This window comes from Ahaetulla prasina, chromosome 3 (genome assembly GCF_028640845.1).
Source record: "Ahaetulla prasina isolate Xishuangbanna chromosome 3, ASM2864084v1, whole genome shotgun sequence".
NCBI lineage: Eukaryota > Metazoa > Chordata > Lepidosauria > Squamata > Colubridae > Ahaetulla > Ahaetulla prasina.
The window spans coordinates 169,863,186-169,887,803 of NC_080541.1; the positions used below are offsets into that span (position 1 = coordinate 169,863,186).

At 39.5% G+C, this 24,618-nt stretch overlaps 1 protein-coding gene across 1 annotated transcript in view; it reads left to right on the plus strand.

Moving 5' to 3' along the window:
* Positions 1 to 22,225, plus strand: part of RAB3B (RAB3B, member RAS oncogene family) — a 70,607-nt gene extending 48,382 nt beyond the window's left edge. The window contains exons 3-5 of the mRNA XM_058178265.1: positions 6,102 to 6,220; positions 18,295 to 18,419; positions 21,232 to 22,225. Coding sequence (XP_058034248.1) covers positions 6,102 to 6,220; positions 18,295 to 18,419; positions 21,232 to 21,419 — 432 coding nt within the window. The 3' untranslated portion in view covers positions 21,420 to 22,225. The remainder of the gene's footprint in view (positions 1 to 6,101; positions 6,221 to 18,294; positions 18,420 to 21,231) is intronic.
* The last annotated feature ends 2,393 nt before the right edge of the window (positions 22,226 to 24,618 follow it).

Consider the following 24,618-nt stretch of genomic DNA (forward strand, 5'->3'; position numbering starts at 1 on the left):
CTTCAACCAATCAGCAACGTGCAATTTTCCCGCCCAAAATTCCCTCTCAAAGTTCAAAATACATTACAAATCCATTGCATTCAAATGAGTTTCCGCTTAGTGGCTGCGGCACTTAGCAATCGAGTTCCGGCCCCAGGTGTGGCTACTAATCAAGGACTACCTATATGGGGAAAAGTCGGATTTCTATTTTTTCTTCTATTTCTAATTACAGAGTTATTAGTTCTGCATAACAATGCTTACTAGCTGAATTACTGTACAGTTTTATAACAGATTCAGTCCGCACAACATGATTTTTGCTGAGGCAAGCACAAGGGGGCATAGGCTAATTTTAACCAACATGGGTAAAATTGAAGTGGTGAAGTTATTTTGGTACCAGGGTGTTAACGCAATACCAAATTAAAATGAAACGCCACGAAGTAGGTAACACATCTAGCAAACAACAGATTCTTCTGTACCTCTTGTAAGTTAAGAAAGTTGAGTAATTAATTTCCGTGATATGACAAAACAGATTCAGCATAAATGGGCATGTCATTCATATAATTCCAAAGATCCATCACAAAGTATTTGTGACGTAGTTTGGGGGTTATGTAAAAATGAGTATGTTTAAAAAGGTTGCATACCAAAACACTCTGTATTAAAAACAATAAAAGTAGTATTAGATATAATTGCTTATACTACATGCATTGGAAATACTGTACATGTAATCAGAATGTGATGATCAAGGTTATCATAAAGCTACCCTGAAAAGAATATTTACTCAAAGGGCGACCTGTCTTTTCCTGACAGCAATCACCATGGTTGCTCCTGTAAATGCCAACTTTATCTTGAGTTTTTCTTCTTCTCAGAAGAGAGGGATAAGAATTGATATCACAGAAAAAGGTTCTGATCGTGAGAGGCTTTAACAAACAACTGTTTAACATTCCCATATAAAATGCTTTTTTTTAAAAAAAAAATCAGTTTACAGGAGTTGAATGAAAGAACAGCTTTTATTTCTACACAATGCACCACATGGCTGCTTGGTAATCTTCTTGCCATAGCATACAATAGCACAAGGCAAAAGCTGCAAGTAAATTTAGATGACGTGTTGGGCTTTTAACTTAGGAAAATTAAAAAAAATACGTCCTAAACAGATGGATTACTACATTCTGTATGAAAAGTGAGCTTGTCTTTTAAGTGCTACAAAAAAATTCTTACTGCAAAACACTAAGATAAATATCAGTCTGAAACATGATGTCCAGGGATGCTTTGCTTACCATGCTACTTGTTTTGGGTGGTGTTCAGACTGTATTTGTTGTTACAGAGTGTCGTTTGTCGAGCATCAGAAACACCACATATCTAGAGACTCTGTTCCACACCTAGATTGTCCAGGGGTCTTGCAAGAATAAAACTGAACACCGTTTCTATCTGAACCTGTTTAAGTTTAGCGAAGGTTTCAGGCTGCTTAATAGGATAAATGTTGCACACATTTCCCCAGAGATAAAAGAATGCTCACTTCAACAATTCCTCAAGGCCTTCTGTAGCTAGCTTTTTGCTTGCCACAACAAAGGAATGAGAAACATTTTTAAATGTCCCTTCTAGTTTCTATTGCACTTTGTCCCTATTAGCTTTGTCTGATAAAGTGAGTAGTAGATCCTACCCAGAAAAAAACAGAATAAGAGTCTACATCAGCGGTGTCAAACTCAAGGCCCAGGGACCAGATACGGCCCGAGGGGTACTTAGATCTGGCCCGCAGAGCTGCTCTGAAAACAATGAAGGACCGGCCCGTGGTGCTTCTGCCAGCGAAAATAGGCTCCCGAGCTCCGTTTTCGACTGCCATGGCCTCCTGCAACCCCCTGCCAGTGAAAACGGAGCTCAGGAGGGCCGCATGTGGCCCTCCTGACCTCCGTTTTCACTGTCAGAGGGTTGCAGGAGGCCGTAGCAGTCGAAAAAGGAGTTCGGGAGCCTGTTTTCTCTAGCAGAGCACTCAGGCCACCACAGGTGCCCCTGACAGGAGAGACCTCAAACTGGCCACGCCCATCCTGGCCATGCCCACCCCAGCCCTCTGAGGTCAAACACAACCCTGATGCGGCCTCAATGAAATCGGGATTCACACCCGTGGCCTAAATTGATAACTTTAAGATTAGACTATTGCAGTTCAGTGTCAGAACTTGCAATTGACCGAAAATATAGCTGCACAGGTGGGTAGATGTTAGTGATAGAAGACAAGATTTGTAGCTCAGGGTTGAAATGTGGGTCTTTGATGCTTTGTGAGCTTGGTTGTTTTCTTGTAGACATTTTATTACCAGATTAGGTAACATCATCAATGCAATGGGTAGATGTTCCCTGAAGTCTCTTTCATTACTCTCATGTTGAAATAGCTTTACTTGTTGTTTTCTGACTCCAATTTCAGTGTTTAAAAAAAAAGCAAGCATCCTGAATTTGGTAAGCTACAATCCGGTTTCTTTGCAAGGTGTATGAATTCAGTCCTTGCAATTTGCAAACCATCAATTACACCAAACTTGTGTTTGGTATACGAGCGTACTAATAGTGATGAAATAGTGTATTTCATCAAATCAGGATGAAAAGACAAGACATCACTTAGCACAATGTGTGAATCCAGCTAATGGGACTGACAGTCAAATGCATATGCAAGGATTTCAGTAAGAGGGAAAGTCATTTCCTGCATAGTTGAATTATAGCTTGTGCCAGTAGATTTTCTTCCTTTGAAGCCCTTTTGCAAGTTAGTGAATTTCATGCTAAAGGTGTTTGAGCAATAAGAACCTTTCAGAATGTTACATCTTTCGGGAGTAGATAGGCGAAAGAGGAGACTTTCCCATTAATCACGTCTGAGGCAGAAACATTTTTTAAAATTTGAGATTGAGAAGCAGCAGACTGAAGATAGGTCACATCAGGGGAAAAAAAGCTGCTGTAATACCAAGTGTGTGCCTTAAAGATAAGGCTGTTGCTTTCCCTGCTGCTGTTTAATACTTTCACTGGCTGCTGAAAGCTTTGCAAATAGAATATTTTTTTAAAAAAAAAAGCAATTGTGTTTTTATAAGCACTTCGAATGTCTGTGGTGGGAACAAATGAAAGTAGCTGTAAGCTGCTGTAGGTGGAGAGACCATGTTAGCCTATGCAAGGCTAACCTTTTTGCCATTGCGTGACAAAAGTGGGGTGAGTGCGGGAGGGTCACGCGCACTCATCCCCACACCCATTATTAAATGCACCCCGCCCCCTGCGCATGCGCGCACACTCCCCCACCCCGTGCTCCCCTTGCTTTTGGCACGTGATGGCACAGTGGGCCCAGTAGGCCTGTTTTTCACCCTCCCCATGCTCCAGAGGCTTTTAGGAGCCTGGGGAGAGTGAAAATAGCCTTGCCCATCCCCCCAGAGGCTGGAAACGGTCTGTTTCCCAACTTCCGGTGAGACCGGAAGGCCCGAAAATCAGCTGGCCAGCGTGCGCATGCATGCTGGAGCTGAGCTATAGGGCAATGCTTACATGCGCAAAGATATGGTTCGCCATCATGGGCCTATGCTATGAGAGCACAAAATTTTAGTATGGAAGCATACTAAATTTTAGCATTTCTGCCCAACACATTTTTTAATAAAGGAATTCACTTCATGAACTACAGTTCATTTCATCAGATGCCCAGCAAGGCACAGTGGACAAATGGGACAAACTTTGCCCGTAAGGATTGATGGACACAAGCTTGATAACAGGATTTAAAACAAGGACAAGATACTTATTGGACCATTTCAAAACCCAGGACACACTGTGGCAAATCTCAAAGTGGTCATTTTGGGCGGGGTGGGTGGGGGAAATGTAAACTTTAACAGCACCAATAAGCAAGAGATTGCTGAACTCAAATACAGGTGGTCCTCAGCTTACAACAGTTCGTTCAGTGAGTATTCGAAGTTAAAATGGCACTGAAAAAAGTGCCTTATGACTCTTTCACTCTTACGACTGTTGCAGCATCCCTGTGGCCACGTGATTCAAAATGTAGGCACCTGGCAACTGACTTATATTTATGATGGTTGCAGTGTCCCAGGGTCATGTGATCAGCTTTTGTGACCTTCTGACAAGTAAAGCCAATGGGAAAGCCAGATTCACTTAACAATCACGTTGCTAACTTAAAAATGGCAGTGATTCACTTAACAACTGTGGCAAGAAAGGTCATAAAATGGGGCAAAACTCACTTAAATGTCTCACTTAGCAACATAAATTTTGGGTTTAATTGTGGTCGAAAATCAAGGGGTACCTGTATGTCAAAAGGTTTCAGACTATTTCATGAAAAATACTGGAAGTGTCATCAGACACCTGGATCATATTACCATATGTGGTGGACGTGAGTTGAAGCAAAACGATATTGGACTAAAATACACACATGGTTGGAGAAAATGATTAAAAAACATATAGATTTTAAGCCAGGATTGTGTTTGCTAAAAATTGGAAAAATGAGAAATTACCTTTGCAAGACGAAATAATTAGGAAGATGATGGAATGTGCAGAGATGAGTAAATTGACATTTGACACCCCTTCAGCATATTGTAATTGTTTGATGAGAATGTGGTTTTTTTTTGTTTTGTTATGGAAAAATAAAAACTTTTATTAAAAAAAAAAGGTTTCAGACTATTTCAAAACATTTTAGCAAATACAATGGGGTTTTAACTTGTTATAAGTTAAAAGTTATTATTAAAAGTTATTATAAGTTGCAGCTGCGCGGGTTATTGAGGGAGCGGTCCGGAGCTCCCACATAACACCTATCCTGCGCAGACTGCACTGGCTACCTGTTGTTTTCCGGGTGCACTTCAAGGTATTGGTTACCACCTTTAAAGCGCTCCATGGCTTAGGACCGGGCTACTTACGGGACCGTCTACTGCCGGCCTCTATCTCCCAGCGTCCGGTGCGTTCCCACAGAGAGGGGCTCCTCAGGGTGCCGTCAGCCAAACAGTGTCGACTGGCGGCCCCCAGGGGGAGGGCCTTCTCTGTGGGGGCTCCTACCCTGTGGAACGAGCTTCCCCTCGGGCTCCGACAACTGCCTGACCTTAGGACCTTTCGCCGCGAACTTAAAACCTATTTATTTCGTATGGCTGGACTGGCCTGATTTTAAATTCTAAATTTTAAATTTTAATTGAATTTTGATGGATTTTAAATTTCTGTAATTTTATGGGGTGTAATGTTATTTTAAATTTTCTGGCAAATTTGAATCAGTTTTTTAAGGGTTGTTTTAATTATGGTGTATGTTTCTGTTTGTATTTTATTTGCCTGTTCACCGTCCTGAGTCCTTTGGGAGAAGGGTGGTATACAAATTAAAACATCATCATCATCATCATCATCATCATCATCATCATCATCATCATCATTATTATTATTATTATTATTATTATTTGTTTCAGACAAGTCACTCTATGCATATGATGAAGTAAGCGGCCTGTGGCAAAGGTTTTGCTTTTTAAATAACATTTGTTAGAGGGAAAAGGATGACTAGACTCCTTGTGATTGTAAGATGCAGGGAAAGCCTGAGAACAGAGCAATGTAAAGCAACCTGGACTACAACTTTCTAATAATCCCCCTTTACAATACTTTATAGTCAGAGATCATGGGTTCATGAGAATTATAGTCCTAAACACCTGGAGGGCACCAGTTGTGCTGAACTACAGTTTGGAAATTATGGTTCTGCAAGAGCAATAAACTGGGAAAAATGGTATCTTCCCCAGGGCTATATATCATAGGAAGGTATCCACAGAAGGTCCATTTAACAGTTGGATTTACTTACAAGTTTTTCATTGTATTGTATGGTTATGACACTTGCATGTTAGAAAAAGAGGTGTGATAAAACTGTACTTCAAAGTCAGACCAGAATTATATTTCTCTAAATGGAATGTTACAAAGGTAATATGCAATGCAATCTTTTATTATTTGCCTAATTCATGTATTTCCCCAGCGGGAATAAATTTTACTTCCTGTTTTCACGAAAAATAGTTTACTTACTGGATAATATGAAGCTAGTGTTCTGACAGAAGAAAAACCAAACACACAAAATGTTTATTGTATTATCAATAGGATTAGGCCCAGGGAAAACTCATAAAGCTCATACTATTTTTACTTATTATTTTACTTAGGATACAGCTGGACAAGAAAGGTACAGGACCATCACAACGGCTTATTACAGAGGAGCAATGGGATTCATCCTGATGTATGATGTTACTTGTGAAGAGTCCTTCAATGCTATACAAGACTGGTAGGGATGTCTTTAAACAAACACCGTTTTAGTAAAGATAATCATGTATGAGATCAGCTTACACCAAATTTTGTAAGTCAGGAAAGCTGTTTAACAAACCTTTTAATCTAATTTTATGCCCTTTCATTTAATTATTTTCTTTGATTCTGTCAAATGTGTACATTAATAACTTCAGATTTCTAGTTCAATTCCGTCCTCAGAAAGAGCTGCCACAGAATACAATCGGATTTGATTGCACCAGATAAATATGCGTAGGACAGTTGAATGTCCTCAAAGATGCTCCATTAATGCACATCAGTGTTTTTTTTTCTTTTGCCGGAACTATTTTGCAGTCCAAATATTCTACTAATGGCATTCACTGTCAACTCAAGTTCATTTCACAATGTCAGTGAATAAAATCAGTCCTGCCTAATGTTTATTTATGAGATTTCAGAGCCACTCTAATTATACAGAGAGTGTCTGTATTACCAGAAGCTATACATCATTTTACCATCTGTGTGACAGTATGTTGTCCAACCTTCAAACACTGCCACAACATTTCTTTGAATATAATTCTGATTCAAAACATTTGGTGGTGGTCCAATATACTTGAATACATTTTAGATTTAGATGGAAAAGTGTATTTTCCATTAGTCAAAAATCCTGGAATGAATGAACTCCACATTTCAGAACCTCTAAGATGTATCTAGATGTCAAGTCTCGTTGGCAAAGCTTGCTTTTCAGTCTAGACATCGTAAGCTACCAAGTAGGGCCACCTTAAAGTCTCTAAATAAGTAAAATCAGCACTCAGATCCAAGCGGTCAGTTATTCTGCACAGATTGACCTTAATTAAATGGCTGTCTAGACATGGATGGCATCAAAATATCTGCTTCCAGGAAGTGATCCTTCCCCTCTAGCCAGTCTCCTCAGAATGATCCTGGTAGCTCTAAATCTGCCGTTTTTCTTTGCAGAAAAAGCACCGGGCCATAATAACCACTGGCCATTTTCACTTGTGGAGAATATTGATGGTACCGTGTAGGATCCAAAACATTTCTGGAAATAAAGATAATAGTAGAAACTGGAGTTTACTATTTTAGAATGGAAATAAATGTTTTAAAAATTAGAATCATGCAGGGGCTATGAAGGATATATATTGGTGTCAGCCGGGTGAAGATACCAACCACAGTAAAATGGGTGGAATAAAATATTGTTCTTCTCAAGCACGTCCATATTTTGAAATGTATCATGAATGCTGTGAAATATTGTTTATCATAGATAACAGCATACGGATGTTTCAGATTTACATATATCTAGGTTTTATTCACTTTGATCTCAATTTATTTACATATTAATCACATTTATATGGCTGCCCATCTCTCAGGAGTGAGTGAAAACTTACAGCTATTTGAAATGCAAAAATTACCTCTATTTCTACACACACACACACACACACACACACACACACAGACATACACCTTCATTTCATGGACCAGAAAGGCTTGGGTAGAAGTTGAGTGCAATATTGCATCATTCATTAGAGACAAAATCCTCTTAAAATCAATGGGGCTGACTAATGTTAAGTGAAACAATTACCTAAAGATGTCCTCCAGACACTCATTTCTTGAGGGGAGGGGGGTTAGTTTGCATTTCTTCATGAATAAATTGTTGGATTTGATGGTTTAGATTCCTTTCCATAGAATTATCATAATATAATTATGAGTAGTTCTGCATAAAATTATACAAAATACTCTCAAATCCATGGCATTCTGTGGGGAGGACATGAAAATCTCTCGGCCTTCTAAGTCACTTCTAGCACCCAAAAATGCTAATTTGGTTAGGTTTGTTCAACTTCAGTTCACATATATAATTTCCATGATAAGGTTTCTGCATAATTATTTTTAAATAAGTCCTCCTCTCTCTCCTTGACAGCAGAGGATGTAAAAGGCAATGAGGGATCCTAGGGATATGGTAATAGGGAATGTTCATCCATTGTCTTTCTGGTCTTCAGACAGCTATCAGTGTGGTAGGAAGACAATGGCAACCCTAACTCTGTGACACTACAACACTTCCTAGGCAGTTGACAGCCTTTTTGCTCTTTGAATCACATCTCCCTGCAATATTTCATACCTCAAGGAGTGGTTTTAATGTACGTCTTTTCATAAAATGAGAATTACTTCTTGTAGCAAACTTGTACTGTGCCAGTTCGGATCATATGCCTACTGCCCTCTGTGACGCGGTCAGATGGAGTCAAACATTTCCCATCAGTGAGTTTAACAGCATGGTTCTAGGTCAGCAAAACAGCATGCAATATTATTGGAAGGATCTGTCAGCTTAAACTGCATAATTAAATTCACACGTTTTAGGGCAACGTGGGTGACGGCATTTTCATTATGCAAGAATTGGGGAAATCACTGTGTATTAAGAGAATAATTCTCTAACAGCTCTTTGTTATGGCCATGTTACTGTGCTTTTCCCACTCGAGACAAAAAAACCTTTACAGGTATAAGGTATACTGTCTTTACTGTAGTGTAACTGCCAGACTACATTTCTTATACAATTCAATGGGGGATAATTTCAAGGGAGCAACTATTAGATTCCTTAGCTTCTTTCCTCCCATCTCCACTTCATGTCCCAAACGGAAAACCAGCCACGAGTTGCTGGGCTGAATGTGTGTTGAATATGGTTGGGAGCTCAACCTTTAATTTTATTGTTTATTTTCTTAGCCTTATTCCTAGATGCTTCTTCTGAGAGGCATTTTGATCCTTGCAAGAGAGTGATAATCCTATGAAATGATTTCATAGATGGTGCCATCTTGAGGTTGTCTGAATTCTAACTTTCCTGTTTTGAGAATGATACCACTCCATCATCCCCTACTAAAAGTCTGGCAAATGATTGGAAGAACTGGTTTGAATTAAATGGCGGAAGAAATGAAACCAGAGGGGTCTTGGTGCTTTCGTGCATCTGGATCTTTCATTCCTTTCTTCTTCTCTATGAATTGTTTATGACCATGCAAAGAAACTTTCTCTATCTCATCCCTCCATTCCACATTTGTGTCTCTGTGTTACATCTTTTTCATGCTTTATAATATGCGTAGCACATACACATATCACATACACATGTCAAATAGCAGCATTGCTAGTAGACAGCTCTATCAATCCTCTGAGAGTTTGTTATTCCAGTGCAAAGAAAAAAAGGCCAGGTGTTTACCGTCTCTTGTTGACCAAAGTCAAAATGGCCATGAAGGCACTGTGCTGAATGACTAAATGGGCGTGGAATTTCCACCACAGGCTGTTCAGGCCAACAGGAGTGGGTTATCGCTGGGTCATCCCCGGGCTCATTTCAGAGGCAACCTAGATTGTCTGCAAGAGAACTCTTGGATAGGGAGCGGAAAAGAAACACCCCTTCAAAACTAGAACTATTAATTTATGTTTCAAGGCTGCCTCAGGGCTGTGGGTGAGGTTGTGGTAATCTGAGTCCCAAAGTCCCACCAACCCTATCTTTTTACAGCTTTGGTTGCCAATACAATTGATGGGTCAGTTTCATCTCACATAAATGGAAGAAACACTGAAACTGTAATGAAAGTCTCAAAATGGGCTAAAGATGGTTAAACACATACAGACAGAAACAAACCCCACTTATTCAAACAGGAATGAAATGTAACATTCTAGGTTAGTGGTCCCCAACCTTTTGGGCACCGAGGATCGGTTCAGGGAAAACAATTTTTCCACGGAAGTGGGGGCAGAAGGTATGGCTTTGTGCTCTACCTAGATCCCGCGTATGCGCAGATGAAGCTTTGCTTGCTTGTGAGGCTGGTTCCTAACTGGCCACGGACTGGTACCAGTTCGTAGCCCAGAGGTTGGGGACTCCTATTCTAGGTTATACTCCAGCTCCTTGTGCATTTTTACCAAAATTATGGCTCTTGGCTGTCCTGTATATTAAGCAGAAGGTGGCCCTGTCCTGAGTGTTAAGCAGAATTAGACCCAATGGAATCAGTGGCATTTCAATAAATCATGACTAACTCAAATCCCACTGAGTTCATTACATCTTCCCTAAGCATTATTAAATCTTCATCGAACTCATTGGCCTATTTACACTAGCATCAGTAGGAATGCAATATTCAGGAGCTGAACACAAGATGAAAAAAATAACCTAATTAAAAAACCTGTAAAGCGAGAAAGTGTCAAGGGCTAAAACATATTCAATGTGAATAGAACAGGCACTTCACAAGTTGCATCACTCTGTGAAAAGTTCAAGGTGTACAGTCTGCTCCGAAGAAGTGCTGAATACCTCATTTCATACCAAAAGTAAAAAATGGGAAGGAATGAGAGAAAAGGCCACGTTCGTTGCTCAATTTAATCATCTCATTACTCAGTGGGGGGAAACCTGGAAATGCAAAGGAGGTAACTATGGCTTACAGGTTATGTTGTTCTAATTTCCTTTGTTTGATTGATCAATGCCATAAACCTGTGTACACATAATAGACTAATACAAATATCATATTGCAAACAGGCAAAATGCTACTAAGATACTGAAAAGAAGGTAAGTGTGCAGCCTAAGGAAGATGACATTGGTAGAGATATGCAGGAACCATTACTTAAACTGAAGCTTTTTAAAAAATCACAATAAGATAATGTTGAGTTCCGCATGCTGCCCTGACAACACGGATGCGGCATTCCTGATTTTCCGCAGCAACGACAGATAGCTGACCAGAAACAGCAAGTCGAGCGGGAATGGGAATCACCGCAACTGAGGCAGGAAGCGATGGGTGGTTTCTTTTCACCCCTCTTTCTGGTGACGGAAGCCTTTAGGCAGCTAATCTCTGCCTCCTCGTCGGTGTCTCCCTCAGATGAGAGTGTCTCCTCATAATGTATGGCCGCAGTTTGGCCAGTGGGGGTATGGAACTTGCGAACGTCAGCAGTCGACTTGTTGGACATCTCCGATGCATGCGCTTTTTCCAGGGCTGCTTGGAGAGTCAATTCCTTCTTCTCTAAAAGCCACTGCTGCAGCCGCATATCATTTACCCCGCAGACTAACTGTTCCAACAGGGACTCTTCCAGGTCCCGGAACTCGCAATCAAGAGCTGCAGTTCTGAGGGAAGCCACGTACTGATTAACCATCTCTCCCACCTCCTGGAGTGTCTGCCGGAATTTAAAACAGCGGGCTATTCGGGATGGGGCTGGCGCGTAATGCCCCCTCAGCTTCTCTCTCAATGTCTCCCAGGGCGCTGTGTGGATGGGCTGAGGGGCGAGTAATGCCCTGGCAGTCGCAAATACTTGAGGACTGCAAGAGTTTAAGAAATGTGCCCGCTTCCGGCTGATGGAGAGATCGGTAAAATCGTTTGCTTTCAAGAAGCACTCGAATCTCTCCATGTATGCCCCCCACGTCTCAGTGGCAGCGTCAAATGGTGCGAATGTTGACGGTGCCATTATGACAGCCGGTACTAACACCCTGAAGTTGCCTAAATTGCGATGTCTCGTCGCCCATGACTTGTGGCAGCACTATATCAGCATGGCCATGCCGGACTCAGCTCGCCGATCGCCTCAGTATCCCACCTTCATCACCAGTGCTCTGTCCGAGACAGAAAGGGGTAATAATTGAGGCGACCCAGGGTTGCTTCAGTTATTAACCAGAAGGTTATTAACCAGAAGGTTAACCAGAAGGTTAACTCTTTAATATAACTCAAGCAGGCTAACATGGCAACTACAGAAGAAAAACCGGCAAACGTAACACAGCTGACAGCCCTTTTATACCGGCTGTCAGATCACTTCAACCAATGGGAAAACTGGAAACTCCCACGCCAGTAACCCAGGCAATCAGGAACGCCGTGTCAGGCGTTGTCAGGGCAGCATGCAGAACTCAAAAGATAATATCCAAAGCCAGCTCAGGTAGATTCCTCCCTAATTCAATGAAGTATAAGATAATGAGGAGAAACTCTGCTTTTCGAGTGACTATTGTATTGAGCATAGCCATTGAAAAAGGAAAGTGTCTTGTAACAAAAATGTACACTAGCAGTTTAAATTTTGAAAATGTACACTAGCAGTGTTTCCATGTCACTGCCATTTTTGCCTCCCCAACTATATAAAATGGGTTGATACAAATTAATTGGAGATACAGCCAGTTACCTGAAAGACTTAATTTCCCCTTTAGAAAAGGCCCTGACTATTTTAAGTGTGATAAGAGAAGCAACTCATTGTCCCCCGTTTTGGAGAGATTAGTGAAGCCAAAGCCCAGAAATGTTTACCCTTGATATGGTTGGCCCTATGGAATGTGGGACAGTATGATATAGCTAAGTACCCATAACCAGTGCACAGGAGTGGGATATAATGTGCCAGTGAGCTGATCAAATTGGAGAAAGTGTCTGTACATTTTTTCAGAAACCTGTATAGATTATACTTTTGTATTGCTACAATTTCCCAGAGCCAACAAGAAGAAATTTATTATATTCTGCAAACATAAAATTTAGGCATTTGCAGCATCATATTCTACATTTTTTTATTTCCCCATAATTTTTGCACTAAAATAAAATCTGAGACCATAACTAGGAATGTTGAATCATGAAATGGCTGCCCCAATACATCTTAGTATATATTATGATGCATAATATTTCTCTCTTAGTGTGGAAAGAACCTTAGTTAATATTTAGTCTTAACATTACTTTAACTATATCTCTGCTATAGTATGAATAGAATAGAATAGAACAGAATTTTATTGGCCAAGTGTGATTGGACACACAAGGAATTTGTCTTGGCGCATATGCTCTCAGTGTACATAAAAGAAAAGATACGTTCATCAAGGTACGACATTTACAACACAATTGATGGTCAATATATCAATATAAATCATAAGGATTGCTAGCAACAAGTTATAGTCATACAGTCATAAGTGGAAAGAGATTGGTGATGGGAACTATGAAACGATTAATAGTAGTGCAGATTCAGTAAATAGTCTGACAGTGTTGATGGAATTATTTGTTTAGCAGAGTGATGGCCTTCGGGAAAAAACTGTTCTTGTGTCTAGTTGTTCTGGTGTGCAGTGCTCTATAGCGTCGTTTTGAGGGTAGGAGTTGAAACAGTTTATGTCCAGGATGTGAGGGATCTGTAAATATTTTCACAGCCCTCTTCTTGATTCGTGCAGTATACAGGTCCTCAATGGAAGGCAGGTTGGTAGCAATTATTTTTTCTGCAGTTCTAATTATCCTCTGAAGTCTGTGTTTTTCTTGTTGGGTTGCAGAACCGAACCAGACAGTTATAGAGGTGCAAATGACAGACTCAATAATTCCTCTGTAGAATTGGATCAGCAGCTCCTTGGGCAGTTTGAGCTTACTGAGTTGGCGCAGAAAGAACATTCTTTGTTGTCCTTTTTTAATGATGTTTTTGATGTTAGCTGTCCATTTGAGATCTTGCGATATGATAGAACCTAGAAATTTGAAGGTTTCTACTGTTGATACTGTGTTGTCAAGTATTGTGAGAGGTGGAAGTATGGAAGGGTTTCTCCTAAAGTCTACCACCATTTCTACGGTTTTGAGTGTGTTCAGTTCCAGATTGTTTTGGTTGCACCACAAGGCTAGTCGTTCGACCTCTCGTCTATATGCAGATTCGTCATTGTCTCGAATGAGACCAATCACTGTTGTGTCATCTGCGAACTTCAGTAGCTTAACAGATGGATCATTGGAGATGCAGTCATTGGTATATAGAGAAGAGAAGTGGGAGAACACACAGCCTTGGGAGGCCCCTGTGCTAATTGTACAGGTATTTGATGTGATCTTGCTTAGCTTCACCTGCTGCTTCCTGTTTGTTAGGAAGCTTGTGATCCACTTACAAGTCTGTTCCGGTACCTGTAGCTGGTTTAGCTTAGTTAGAAGAATGTCTGGAATGATGGTATTGAATGCTGAACTAAAGTCTACAAAAAGGACCCTTGCATAGGTCTTTGGAGACTCAAGATGTTGTAGGATGTAGTGCAGAGCCATATTAACAGCATCATCTGTTGATCAATTTGTTCGGTATGCAAATTGCAAGGGTCTAACAGCGGATCCGTGATGGTTTTCAGGTAGGAAAGCACTAGCCTTTCAAAGGTTTTCATGACTACAGATGTTAAAGTAACTGGTCTGTAGTCATTCAGTTCCTTGATGGTGGGCTTCTTGGCACTGGGATGATGGTAGGCGTTTGAAGCAAGAAGGAACATAACACATCTCTAGTGATTTATTGAAAATATGGGTGAAGATGGGGGCCAATTGGTCAGCACAGACTTTTAAGCAAGAAGGAGTTATCTTGTCTGGGCCTGGAGCTTTTCCTGGCTTTTGTCTGTGAAATAGGTCCTGCACTTCCTTTTCTGTGATCACTAGGGGTTGTGAACCCAATGAAATGGGGTCAGTTGTAGGAGGCTTGGCTGTTGTTGGTGTGTCTGAGATGGGGGTTGTGGAGATAGGTGGCTGTAGTTTCCTTTCAAACCTGCAGTAAAACTCATTCAGGTCATCTGCCAGTTGTTGATTACCTTCAGCCTAGGAAGGAGGTTTGCCATAGCCGGTGATATTTTTAAGAGTTTTCCACATGTTTGCTGGTTCATTTGCTGAAAACTGATTCTTTAGCTTTTCAGAATAGCTTCTTTTTGCTGCTCTGATCTCCCTTGTTAGTGCATTTCTGGCCTGATTGTACAGCATTTTATCACATTTTCTGTAGGCTTCCTCTTTGGAATGTCGTAGCTGCTTAAGTTTAGGTGTAAACCAAGGTTTGTTGTTACTGTGTATTCGCAAGTTCCTTGTAGGTACACATAGGTCTTCACAGAAGCTGACATATGATGTTACAGTATCTGTGAGTTCATCCAGGTCTGCAGAGGTATCTTTAAAAATATTCCAATCAGTGCAGTCAAAACATGCCTGCAGCTTTAATTTTGATTCCTCCGTCCAGGTCTTTACTGATTTAATTATTGGTTTTGTGGCTTTAAGTCTTTGCCTGTAAGCAGGTACAAGGTGAATCATGCAATGATCAGAGTGTCCTACAGCTGCACGTGGTAAAGATCGATAAGGATCTTTTAGTGTTGTGTAGCAATGGTCTAGAGTATTCTTGCCTCTGGTGGGACAATTGACATGCTGAAAGTATTTTGGTAGCTCTTTCCTTAAGTTTGCCTTGTTTAGATCTCCCAAAACAATGGCCAGTGAATCAGGGTGTTTGGCTTCAGCCTCCATGATTTGGTCAGCTAGAGTTCGTAATGCCTTGTTTACACAGGCTTGTGGTGGGATATAAACAGCAATTAGAAGAAATGAGGAAAATTCATGAGGCGAATAGTAAGGTTTGCAGTTGATAATTAGAGTCTCTAAATTGTTGTCACAGAATTTGTAAATTATATTAAAATCTTGACACCAGTTTCTATTAATATATAGGCATAAGCCTTCTCCTTTCTTTTTACCAGATGTTTCTGGAATCCTGTCTGATCGTTCAATCTGAAATCCTGGAATGTTCAGGCTGCTATTTTCAATTGATTCATTTAACCAGGTTTCAGAGAAGCATAGGACTGCTGAATTGCGAAAATCAGAATAGTATTTGTTTAAGAGGAGTATTTCATCCATCTTATTTGCAAGTGAGCGTATATTTGTTAGGAAAATTGAAGGCAGAGGAGTTTTAATGCGAGTTCTTAAGATCCCAGATCGCTTACCCCTCTTCCTTCGTTTCCGTCGTTTGGTTTTTTTAGTAATCCATGGCTCCGTGGGAATTGCCTCCTCCTGTGTTAGAATCTCCTCCATGTTTGTAAAGACAGGCGGGGGTGAGATTAAAGAAAGTTGCTCCTTAAAGAAATGTTCCTTAATTTTTAGCAGATGGTCTCGTGAGTAGGAAATCCGTAGTGAATCACAGAGAACAATTAGAAATAAAGAAACAATTAGAGAGCATTTCACCGAGGCAGCCTTCGTCGGCGCCATCTTGGAGATAATATGAATATAACATGCAACTGCAAACTGTAGCTGTGAAAAAATCCAAACCTAAATGTGTTATGAAATTGTCTGCAATTTTCAATGACTTCTTCAGAAGTAAGCACTTCTGAAGTTCCATATTTATTCTCAGGTAAGTTTGTATAGGATTGAAGGTGGGAAAATTCACCATCAACATTAGCTATGGTATTAATTATATTTAGAGCTGTTGAAGTATGTGTTGTGTCTCGTCCGATCTCACCACCACAGCCGGGGTCTGCTTATCTGCTTCCGAACGCTGAAGAATGTCCTAGCATGCCTCCCGGCCCCAGCCCTGGCTCCATGCCCAGACAGGCTGAGGAGGGGGCATCTCCCGGCCCCAGCCCTGGCTCCATGCCCAGACAGGCTGAAGAAGAGCAAGTATCTCCAGCCCCCAGCTCTGGCTCCATGCCCAGGCAAACGGAGCAACTAGACCCCTCCCCCTCCTCCACAGCATGTGAGCCTGAGGAAGGTCAATTACCAACAGCTGCCGATTGGAGTGACCCTCACGTCAGAAGACTTTATTGGCGGAGGCAACAGAAGGAAGGGAGGGGCAGGCCTGGATAAGTGCTGAGTCATGGAGCCACACCCCATGGCCTATATAAAGGATCTGCTTTCTGGCATTCTCTGAGTCAGGCAAAGTCTAAACATATCTTGCTGAACTCACTTTCTGGTCTCCTGCCTGCCCTGAGGACTTTGCTAGGACTTTGGCAGAGCTGCAGAGGCACACCTGATTCGGATTTCCCTGACCCGGCCGTCAGTGGAGGAGTGGGACACGACAGTATGAAGCTTAAGAGTCTCATTTCATTACCAATGGGTGCTGAAATGCAACCAAAATTCCATTGGCTCTTCCTAGATTGGTTATCATTATTCCAACATTTATTTAAATGAGGCCCTATCAGCAAGGCTAGTGGTGAATATTCAGCAGATGTGCTGAAAAAAATGCATACGACTGGCTGAGACTGCTTTTATATGACAGCCTCAGTGTGGATTGACCACTGATAACTAAAAAATTGTAGAAATTAATTCTATCATTTTATCATGCATGTGGTAATGAATAAATGAATTATCATACGTGATAATTTTAAATCAGAAATCAAACTCCATCAGCAATCTCAAAGACTCAGATTTTGACAATATAAATAGGAGGAGATATAAGGAAACCCTGACTGCTCTTTAGAAGGCAGATCCTGAAGATGAAAGGCCAGATCCTGAAGATGAAACTGAAATACTTTGGCCACCTAATGAGAAGGAAGGACTCACTGGAGAAGAGCCTAATGCTGGGAAAGATTGAGGGCAAAAGAAGAAGGGGACGACAGAGAACAAGGTGGTTGGATGGAGTCACTAAAGCAGTAGGCATGAGTTTAAATGGACTCCAGAGGATGGTAAAGGATAGGAAGGCTTGGAGGAACGTTGTCCATTGGGTCACGATGGATTGGACACAACTTCGCAACTAACAACAATAAGGAAATATTCCATTAACTTGGGTCTGTTTAATGAGGTAAAAATTGTCCAGGGCTAACTGAAGTATATTAGAATTACAGGGCAATGTGATTTACTTGAATTAATCCATGTTTTTAATCTTCTGGCTCCCCCTGCTGGATTTAAAAGGGGGTGTTTTTGCTTTTGTGATATCTTCTAAACTAAGCATTTTCATTAGTGTTTCAAGTTCACAAGTTATTTTCTAAGTATAGAAAAAAGAAAGAGTACTGAAGTGAAACATCTTTTAAATCTACTTTTCCCCTTTATTTTTAATATATGCATTATGAATCTAAATGGGATAAATGAAATTCCATATGATGGCATATTTCATCAATTATTTGAGTCAGGAGTGTTAGGGAAAGCTTGCAGGCCTGCTAGCTGGAGCAGCATAAGAACAACCTGCATCAACTTGCAGAATAGCTTGGACAATAGAGCTCTTCCAATGAACCTAGCTTAAGAACAGCATCTAGGCTAATTTTATAGGCAAATACTAAGGTGTTGGCTCACAGGTAAAGCAATGGGAATTTCTAGAACGAAATACTTTGTAATAATATTAACAATATCTTGGTAACAACACTGGCTGTTTTCAAGCTGTTGCTGTTGTGTTGAGGTTGATGGATTTCTGTAACTACAATTCACAGCAAATCATATTGTTATCTTTTACTTTTTTCCTCAGGGCCACTCAAATAAAGACGTATTCCTGGGATAATGCACAAGTTATTCTGGTTGGGAATAAGTGTGATATGGAGGATGAAAGAATTATTCCTATTGAAAAAGGAAAACATTTGGCTGATCAGTTGGGTACATGATCAACCTTATCTCTTTCCCCCCCCCCCCTTCTCCTCTCCCTTTCTTCCCTCCGACCTATAGCCACATCTCATCTTTACCAGCTTTTCCAACTATATTATTTATTTTTTATTATCAGGAGACAAATCAGTGTTGAATCTCAAAGCCATGTGTCTGTCATTGTGTCTAAGGTTTTCATTCCTCTAAACATGAAATTTGAATTAGCAATGTTTTCCAGTTCCAATATTTGACTCAAGGCCTATATGAATCCTTTCGCCATTACTATTTCACAACATGCCTTCTTCCTGCTTTGTTTTTCCTTTCAGATTAAGCTTTATGCCTACCCTTTCATATTCCTCTCCTTGTCCCGTATACTTATTAATAAACAGATGCGTTTCATGTGCCATTATGACTATACCAGCCTTTCTGCTTATGCTTCTATTCTGACATCTCAGTTTGTATCAAGGTTCAGGTCTTAACTGTTACTCTAAAAACACTTCTCCTTTCTCTCTCATTACATAACCCCTCATTCAATCTCACTGTGTACTCTGATGTTTAAATTGTATGGAACTAGGTTTTAGTATCTGCAGGGTTTTGTTGCTGTTATTTATTCTAGTCATGGCTTCAGGATCTTAGTCCAGATACTTATCACTGTCTTTCTGCTACATTGCAGCAGATAGATTACAGTGTCACTCAAATAGGTAATCAGGAAAGCAGACTTGGAATGGAAATACGTTGACTCACATAAAAATAAATTCTGGATTTACACACCCGACTAAACATGAGATTGCTTAAATACACTTTATTTCATTTTTCATTAAATTTATAGGGCACCCACCTCCCCAATAAGGTGATTTTATTCAAAAAGTACAGTTGGATTTGCACAATATCCTACCATTGATTTAACAAGGATAATTTCTAAAACTAAGAACTGAAGGAATACATGAAATATGAGGACAGTTGTATCGGAGAAATGTGAATGCACTGTAGAATGCAAAACCAAGGAAGATTAAAAGATGATCAGACTTTAAAAGATACAGATCAGCTTTGGCTGAAGACCGCTGGCAAGATTCAAATCACAAAACAGGCCTGAGGAATGTCAGCATCCTGGCAATTATAACAGCTGTTTCTCCAGCATTCTTAGGAAAGTAATAGAAATGGTAAATATTCACATTGAAATAAGGAGGAAATTATCAGCAGTATATCTATATGACAAATAACAACTGGTTGTAGGTGTTCCACTCCACCTGCAGGATTTATAGGCCTAAGATGATGTCAAACTGTTTCAGATCTTTGAAGAATGTAGGAGCACAATTAGAAAAAAGTTAGTCACATATTCATTGTCTCACCAGACACATCCTAAAAATCATTTCACTGATAAAGGTGGCTGTGAAATCCTACCATACATGATTAAATGTTATAGTTTAACAAAATGTGTAAATTCAAAGATAGCTCTCAGGTCACATTTCAAACATCACAAAGTACAGACCAGTAGGTTTTCAACGAAGTAATTGCTATTGTTTAATATTTTAGTGAGGAACTAGGAGCCTGTAAGTCATGGATTTAAACTTTTTAGTAACAATTCGTTTCTCAGGAAAGATACAGTATGTACTGTGCTTTGGTCCCATTACCATAGCTGCTACTAAATATGATTATACCTCTCACACAAATCATTGTTACTTATGGACATTTATAGAAAGGCAAAGTGGGAAATAAGCACAAGAGAATTCAGGTGCAAAGATATATCTGACAAACCAATTGTGCTCTACGAGAAAAAAGACCCCTAACCCAGAGATCTCCCACATCATCACAGCATACTCAATGGTTGATATATGCATTTCCCAGAAGTATGAGGAAGTAAAAGATTGTTAATTGTTTGGCTTCCTAAAAAAACGTATGGATTAAATACATACGTTGTGTATTTGATGTGATTAGAAAGGCCCAAAGGTGCTTTTTCAAAAGGCAACTAGTCTTTGTTTTTCCTTGAAGACATTTTGCTTTTGATCCAAGAAGCAAAGGTTCGCTTCTTAGATAAGAAGTGAAGAAGCTTCTTGGATACTCATATATGTGTTTATATATTATATAATCTTTTTGTATGATACCTACATATATTGTTATGACAAAATGAAATAAATAAATAAATAAATGACAAGCAAACGCCTTCAAGGAAAAACAAAGAAAGTCTAGTTGCCTTTTGAAAAAGCACCTTTGGGACTTTCCAAATCACATCAAGATGTATTTAATCCATTTTTTAAACTTTTGCTTCTCATCCAAGAAGCTTCTTCAGTTTTGAAGAAGATGAGAAGTGAAGAAGCTTCTTGGATGAGAAGCAAAATGTCTTCAAGGAAAAACAAAGAAAGTTTAATTACCTTTTGAAAAAACACCTTTGGGACAACCATGACCTGGATGATTAAGAATCCCCATAAGATTTGGAAAGGCGTTTCTTATGTTATTAGCAAAACTTCAAACTCAAAATCACTTATTAGTTATATTTTAGTAGTGTGAGGATTTTCAGAATACATCTTTATGTTGCATAGAAATAGCTTTATGGACTACTGAGCTTCTTGTGGAAATCTTTGCAGAACCCAAGTAGGCAGAATCCGGAATACATACCCCCAGTTAGACCATTAACAGATTAAATGCTTTCAGAAACTTTCTTTTTATATGCTGTAGGACAATGTCAAACTATCTTACCTCCTCTGAACTTGCGGTGTTATTCTCGTAAGAAACCATCTGCTTATGAACTGAGCAGAAAATTTAACTCTATAGTAGTATGAAGTACAATCCTGGGATAAGCTGATAACTGATCTGTCTACTTAAAAACTAGGTTTTGATTACTTTGAAGCCAGTGCCAAGGAGAATATCAACGTGAGACAGGTCTTTGAGCGTCTTGTGGACATCATTTGTGAGAAGATGTCAGAGAGCATGGAATCAGAAGCTTCAAAGGCTACTGCTGGGAAGAATATGCGGCTCACTTATCAGCCACCCCCACTGCAGCAGAAGTGCTCCTGTTAGTGCCTCAAAAATCAGTAGGAATTTTTTCTCTGATGCAGGAATGTTTTCTCATCACTTACTGTCTTTAGAAAGGGATGTGTCTGTGCTGGTGGAACTACTGTAAGTACATTTGTTCAGTCTCCACAAAAATCCTGTAACATATTCTGTGCCATGAATAAAATAAAAAGTGGCTGTAAGTGCTAGCATTTCATTGAGAACTTATCTTAAGATTTAATATTTTATAGTGTTAACCATTCTGAATTATGCTTGGTGTTTCTAATAATTTTATTAAAAATTGAGCCAGATAACATGAACTCAAAACACTTCTGGACCTGTTTTTTGGAAGTCACTGCTAAGATTGAAATACAGTTAAATAAATAGTAGCATTTAGCAGTAATAAAGATAAACTTTGGCTGCATGTTGATAAAAGACAGAAGCAAGTAACAGAATTATGAGCACATGCAGTAATAATTTTAAGATGCTGGATTGCTCCATTTCTTTCATTTCATTTTTTGGCAGTCTTTCCAACCCTATTTCACCACTCAGTCCCCAAATACTTCTGATTATTTGATAATCAGTCTCACTGAACTCAGTGGTAATTATTAAGCGATATAAGGAGTCTTGCTATAAATAAGGTTCAATGTTCTCTTCACCATTATCAGAAGAAAACTAACTGTATTTAGTGAGGCTTACTCTGGTAATCTAAATAAAATTATACATATTTGCATAAACATATACAATATTCATTTCATTTCAGCCATTGTATGGAAAGTAAGTAAAAAAAATCAGTAACTGTGATTCTTTTTTTCTCAATTTGGTATCATTACAAAAAGTTTTATTTTCTTGTATATTTATGATATATTACAAGATACTGATTTAAAGTGCTTGTAGTGTATTTGTTGTTCTTGATAAGTTTTTGACAAAATAAAATGTTATTTGGTAACTACAGGTTATTTTATTAATTTAAGTTGCTGATGAGCACAAATAATCTATCCAAATAGTAAGTAGGAGATTCTTTCAAATGTATGGCTATGTTCCAGAGTAAAATTCTTTTCTAAAGCTGCTAGGTAGAATAAACAAGAAAATTCAGACAATGTTAAGTATATTACAATTTATATACCATGTTAGGGCTGTGAATCATGTGAATTCTACAGATGGCTACCACCACAGGATTTGGTACTTATTTTTCAAGTATCACCTATGAAAGAGAAACTTGCTAGATCAATCTCAATCCCTGAGGTAAAGAATTTGATTTGTTATAAAAACTGCCCTTTATTGATCCAAAAATGATGCTGAAAATTGGGAAAAGTGACAAGGTTTGAGTTTCTGATATGAAAACATTTCTTGGTATAGATTAGAACTATGCAGGGAAAGCATGCCTAGCATAATTTCTAGCATTTGTTGTAGCCCCTTCACCAGTAGTGATAATTTCAAGTTTGCATTTTGCTTCCCTGCCCAGCATTCCAGGTTCTGTAGAAAGTTAACACCCACCCTTCTCCTAGAAGAACGAAATATTCTAGGAAATATTAAAAAGGCAGAATGTTATACCTCTCTGGATGAGAAAAGGAGACACATGCTCTTGGAAATCAGCCCCCACTTTTGTTAACAGCCCCAGAAAGACTGGTGCCAACCTATCTACAAGACAAAAGACCTTCACCCTCAGGACATAGGTATAGGATTAGCCCTCTACCATCTCACCACATAGCACCTGGGAAGATTGCATCATCCAGTAAGATTCAACCAAACCTGGGACTCAAGACAGCCTACAAAGTTACCCCTGTATGGCCCCATGGAATCTGACAACCAATCAGAATACATGTCCTTGCCACAGGAACAGGAAGCAAGTTTAAAGCCCAAGAGAAGGTATAAATCTCTCTTTCTCTCTCACCCATGTGCTCAATTGCCCAGGACCTCAAACCATGTGGTCCTGTCCCCCATTAAATCATCTTTCCAAACAGCCTCCATGTTTCCAGTGTCTTTCTCCCGACTTGGAACTGAACCCAGATGGACATTTCTTCCAACAGTTCAAAGCACAATAAAGAGAAAATGAAATACAATAAATATCAGCATGAAGGTGTTATAACACAACCGGGGCAGCTGAAAATAAATTTCCATGAAATCAAAGCAACAATTCTATTAACAGTATCCCAGAAGTAAACTCTTGAGTCAGACCCAACTTCTGATAACTTCATGGGCATTTTGATAAAGTTTCCTTCACAAAAGTAGGAAAAGGTTCCTCACTCACTTCTTCTGGGATTCTTCCTGATCTAACCTGCAGATTGGGTGGTCTCCCAATTAAGTCATAACCAGAAATCTGCCAAAGGTTACAAAAGTACTGCCTCTTAGGCTACTCAGGAGTAAATCTCGTTACATTCAGTTCTAAGTGTAGTAGATATAAAACTGATCATAGGCCAAGCTGGGGGGGGGGGGGAAATGATTTATCACTTTATATATTGAAAGATTCTAGATTAGATTATAGTCAAGTCTGAACAAGCCAAATATCAAGAGTGTTCTTCTTCGCAAAACAACTCATTTAAATGATGGAGAAAGTTAAACAGTGTTTAAATCCCGGCTACAGTTTTACAATAGGATGGCTGATTGCAGATAGCTTAGGTTTACTTAAATATGTTTTTTCATAGGTATGTTTTAATAAAGGTGGAGAATGTCACATCTCTTTTAAAGTAATGATGTTATTAAGACAATTGAGCATTTGGTGCAGATTCCTAAATGTTAACTGCTTAACTCTTTTCAATATGAGTCAGATGATCTGCAAGGGGGGAGGGAGGCAGGATCCTCAGAGATCTGCATCTGAATACAGGTAGTCCTTGAGTTGGGACCAACATTTCTGTTGCTAAGCAAGATATTTAAGTGAATTTTGCCCCATTTTACAACCTTCCTTGCCACAGTTGTTAAGTGAATTCATGCAAGTGTAAATTAATAACACAGTCATTAAATGAATCTGGCTTCCCTTCTGACGTTGTCAGAAGGTCGCAAAAGGTGATCCCATGACCCCAGGACACTGCAGCCATATAAATATGAGTCAATTGCCAAGCATCTAAGTTTTAATCATATGATCATGGGGATGCTGCAACAGTCATATGAAAAACAGTCATAAGTCACCTTTTTCAGTGCTGTTTTAATTTCAGCCACTAAACAAACTGTTGTAAGTCAAGGGCTCTCTCAACTACAATTAATTGTGACAGTTAATGAAATTTATGTA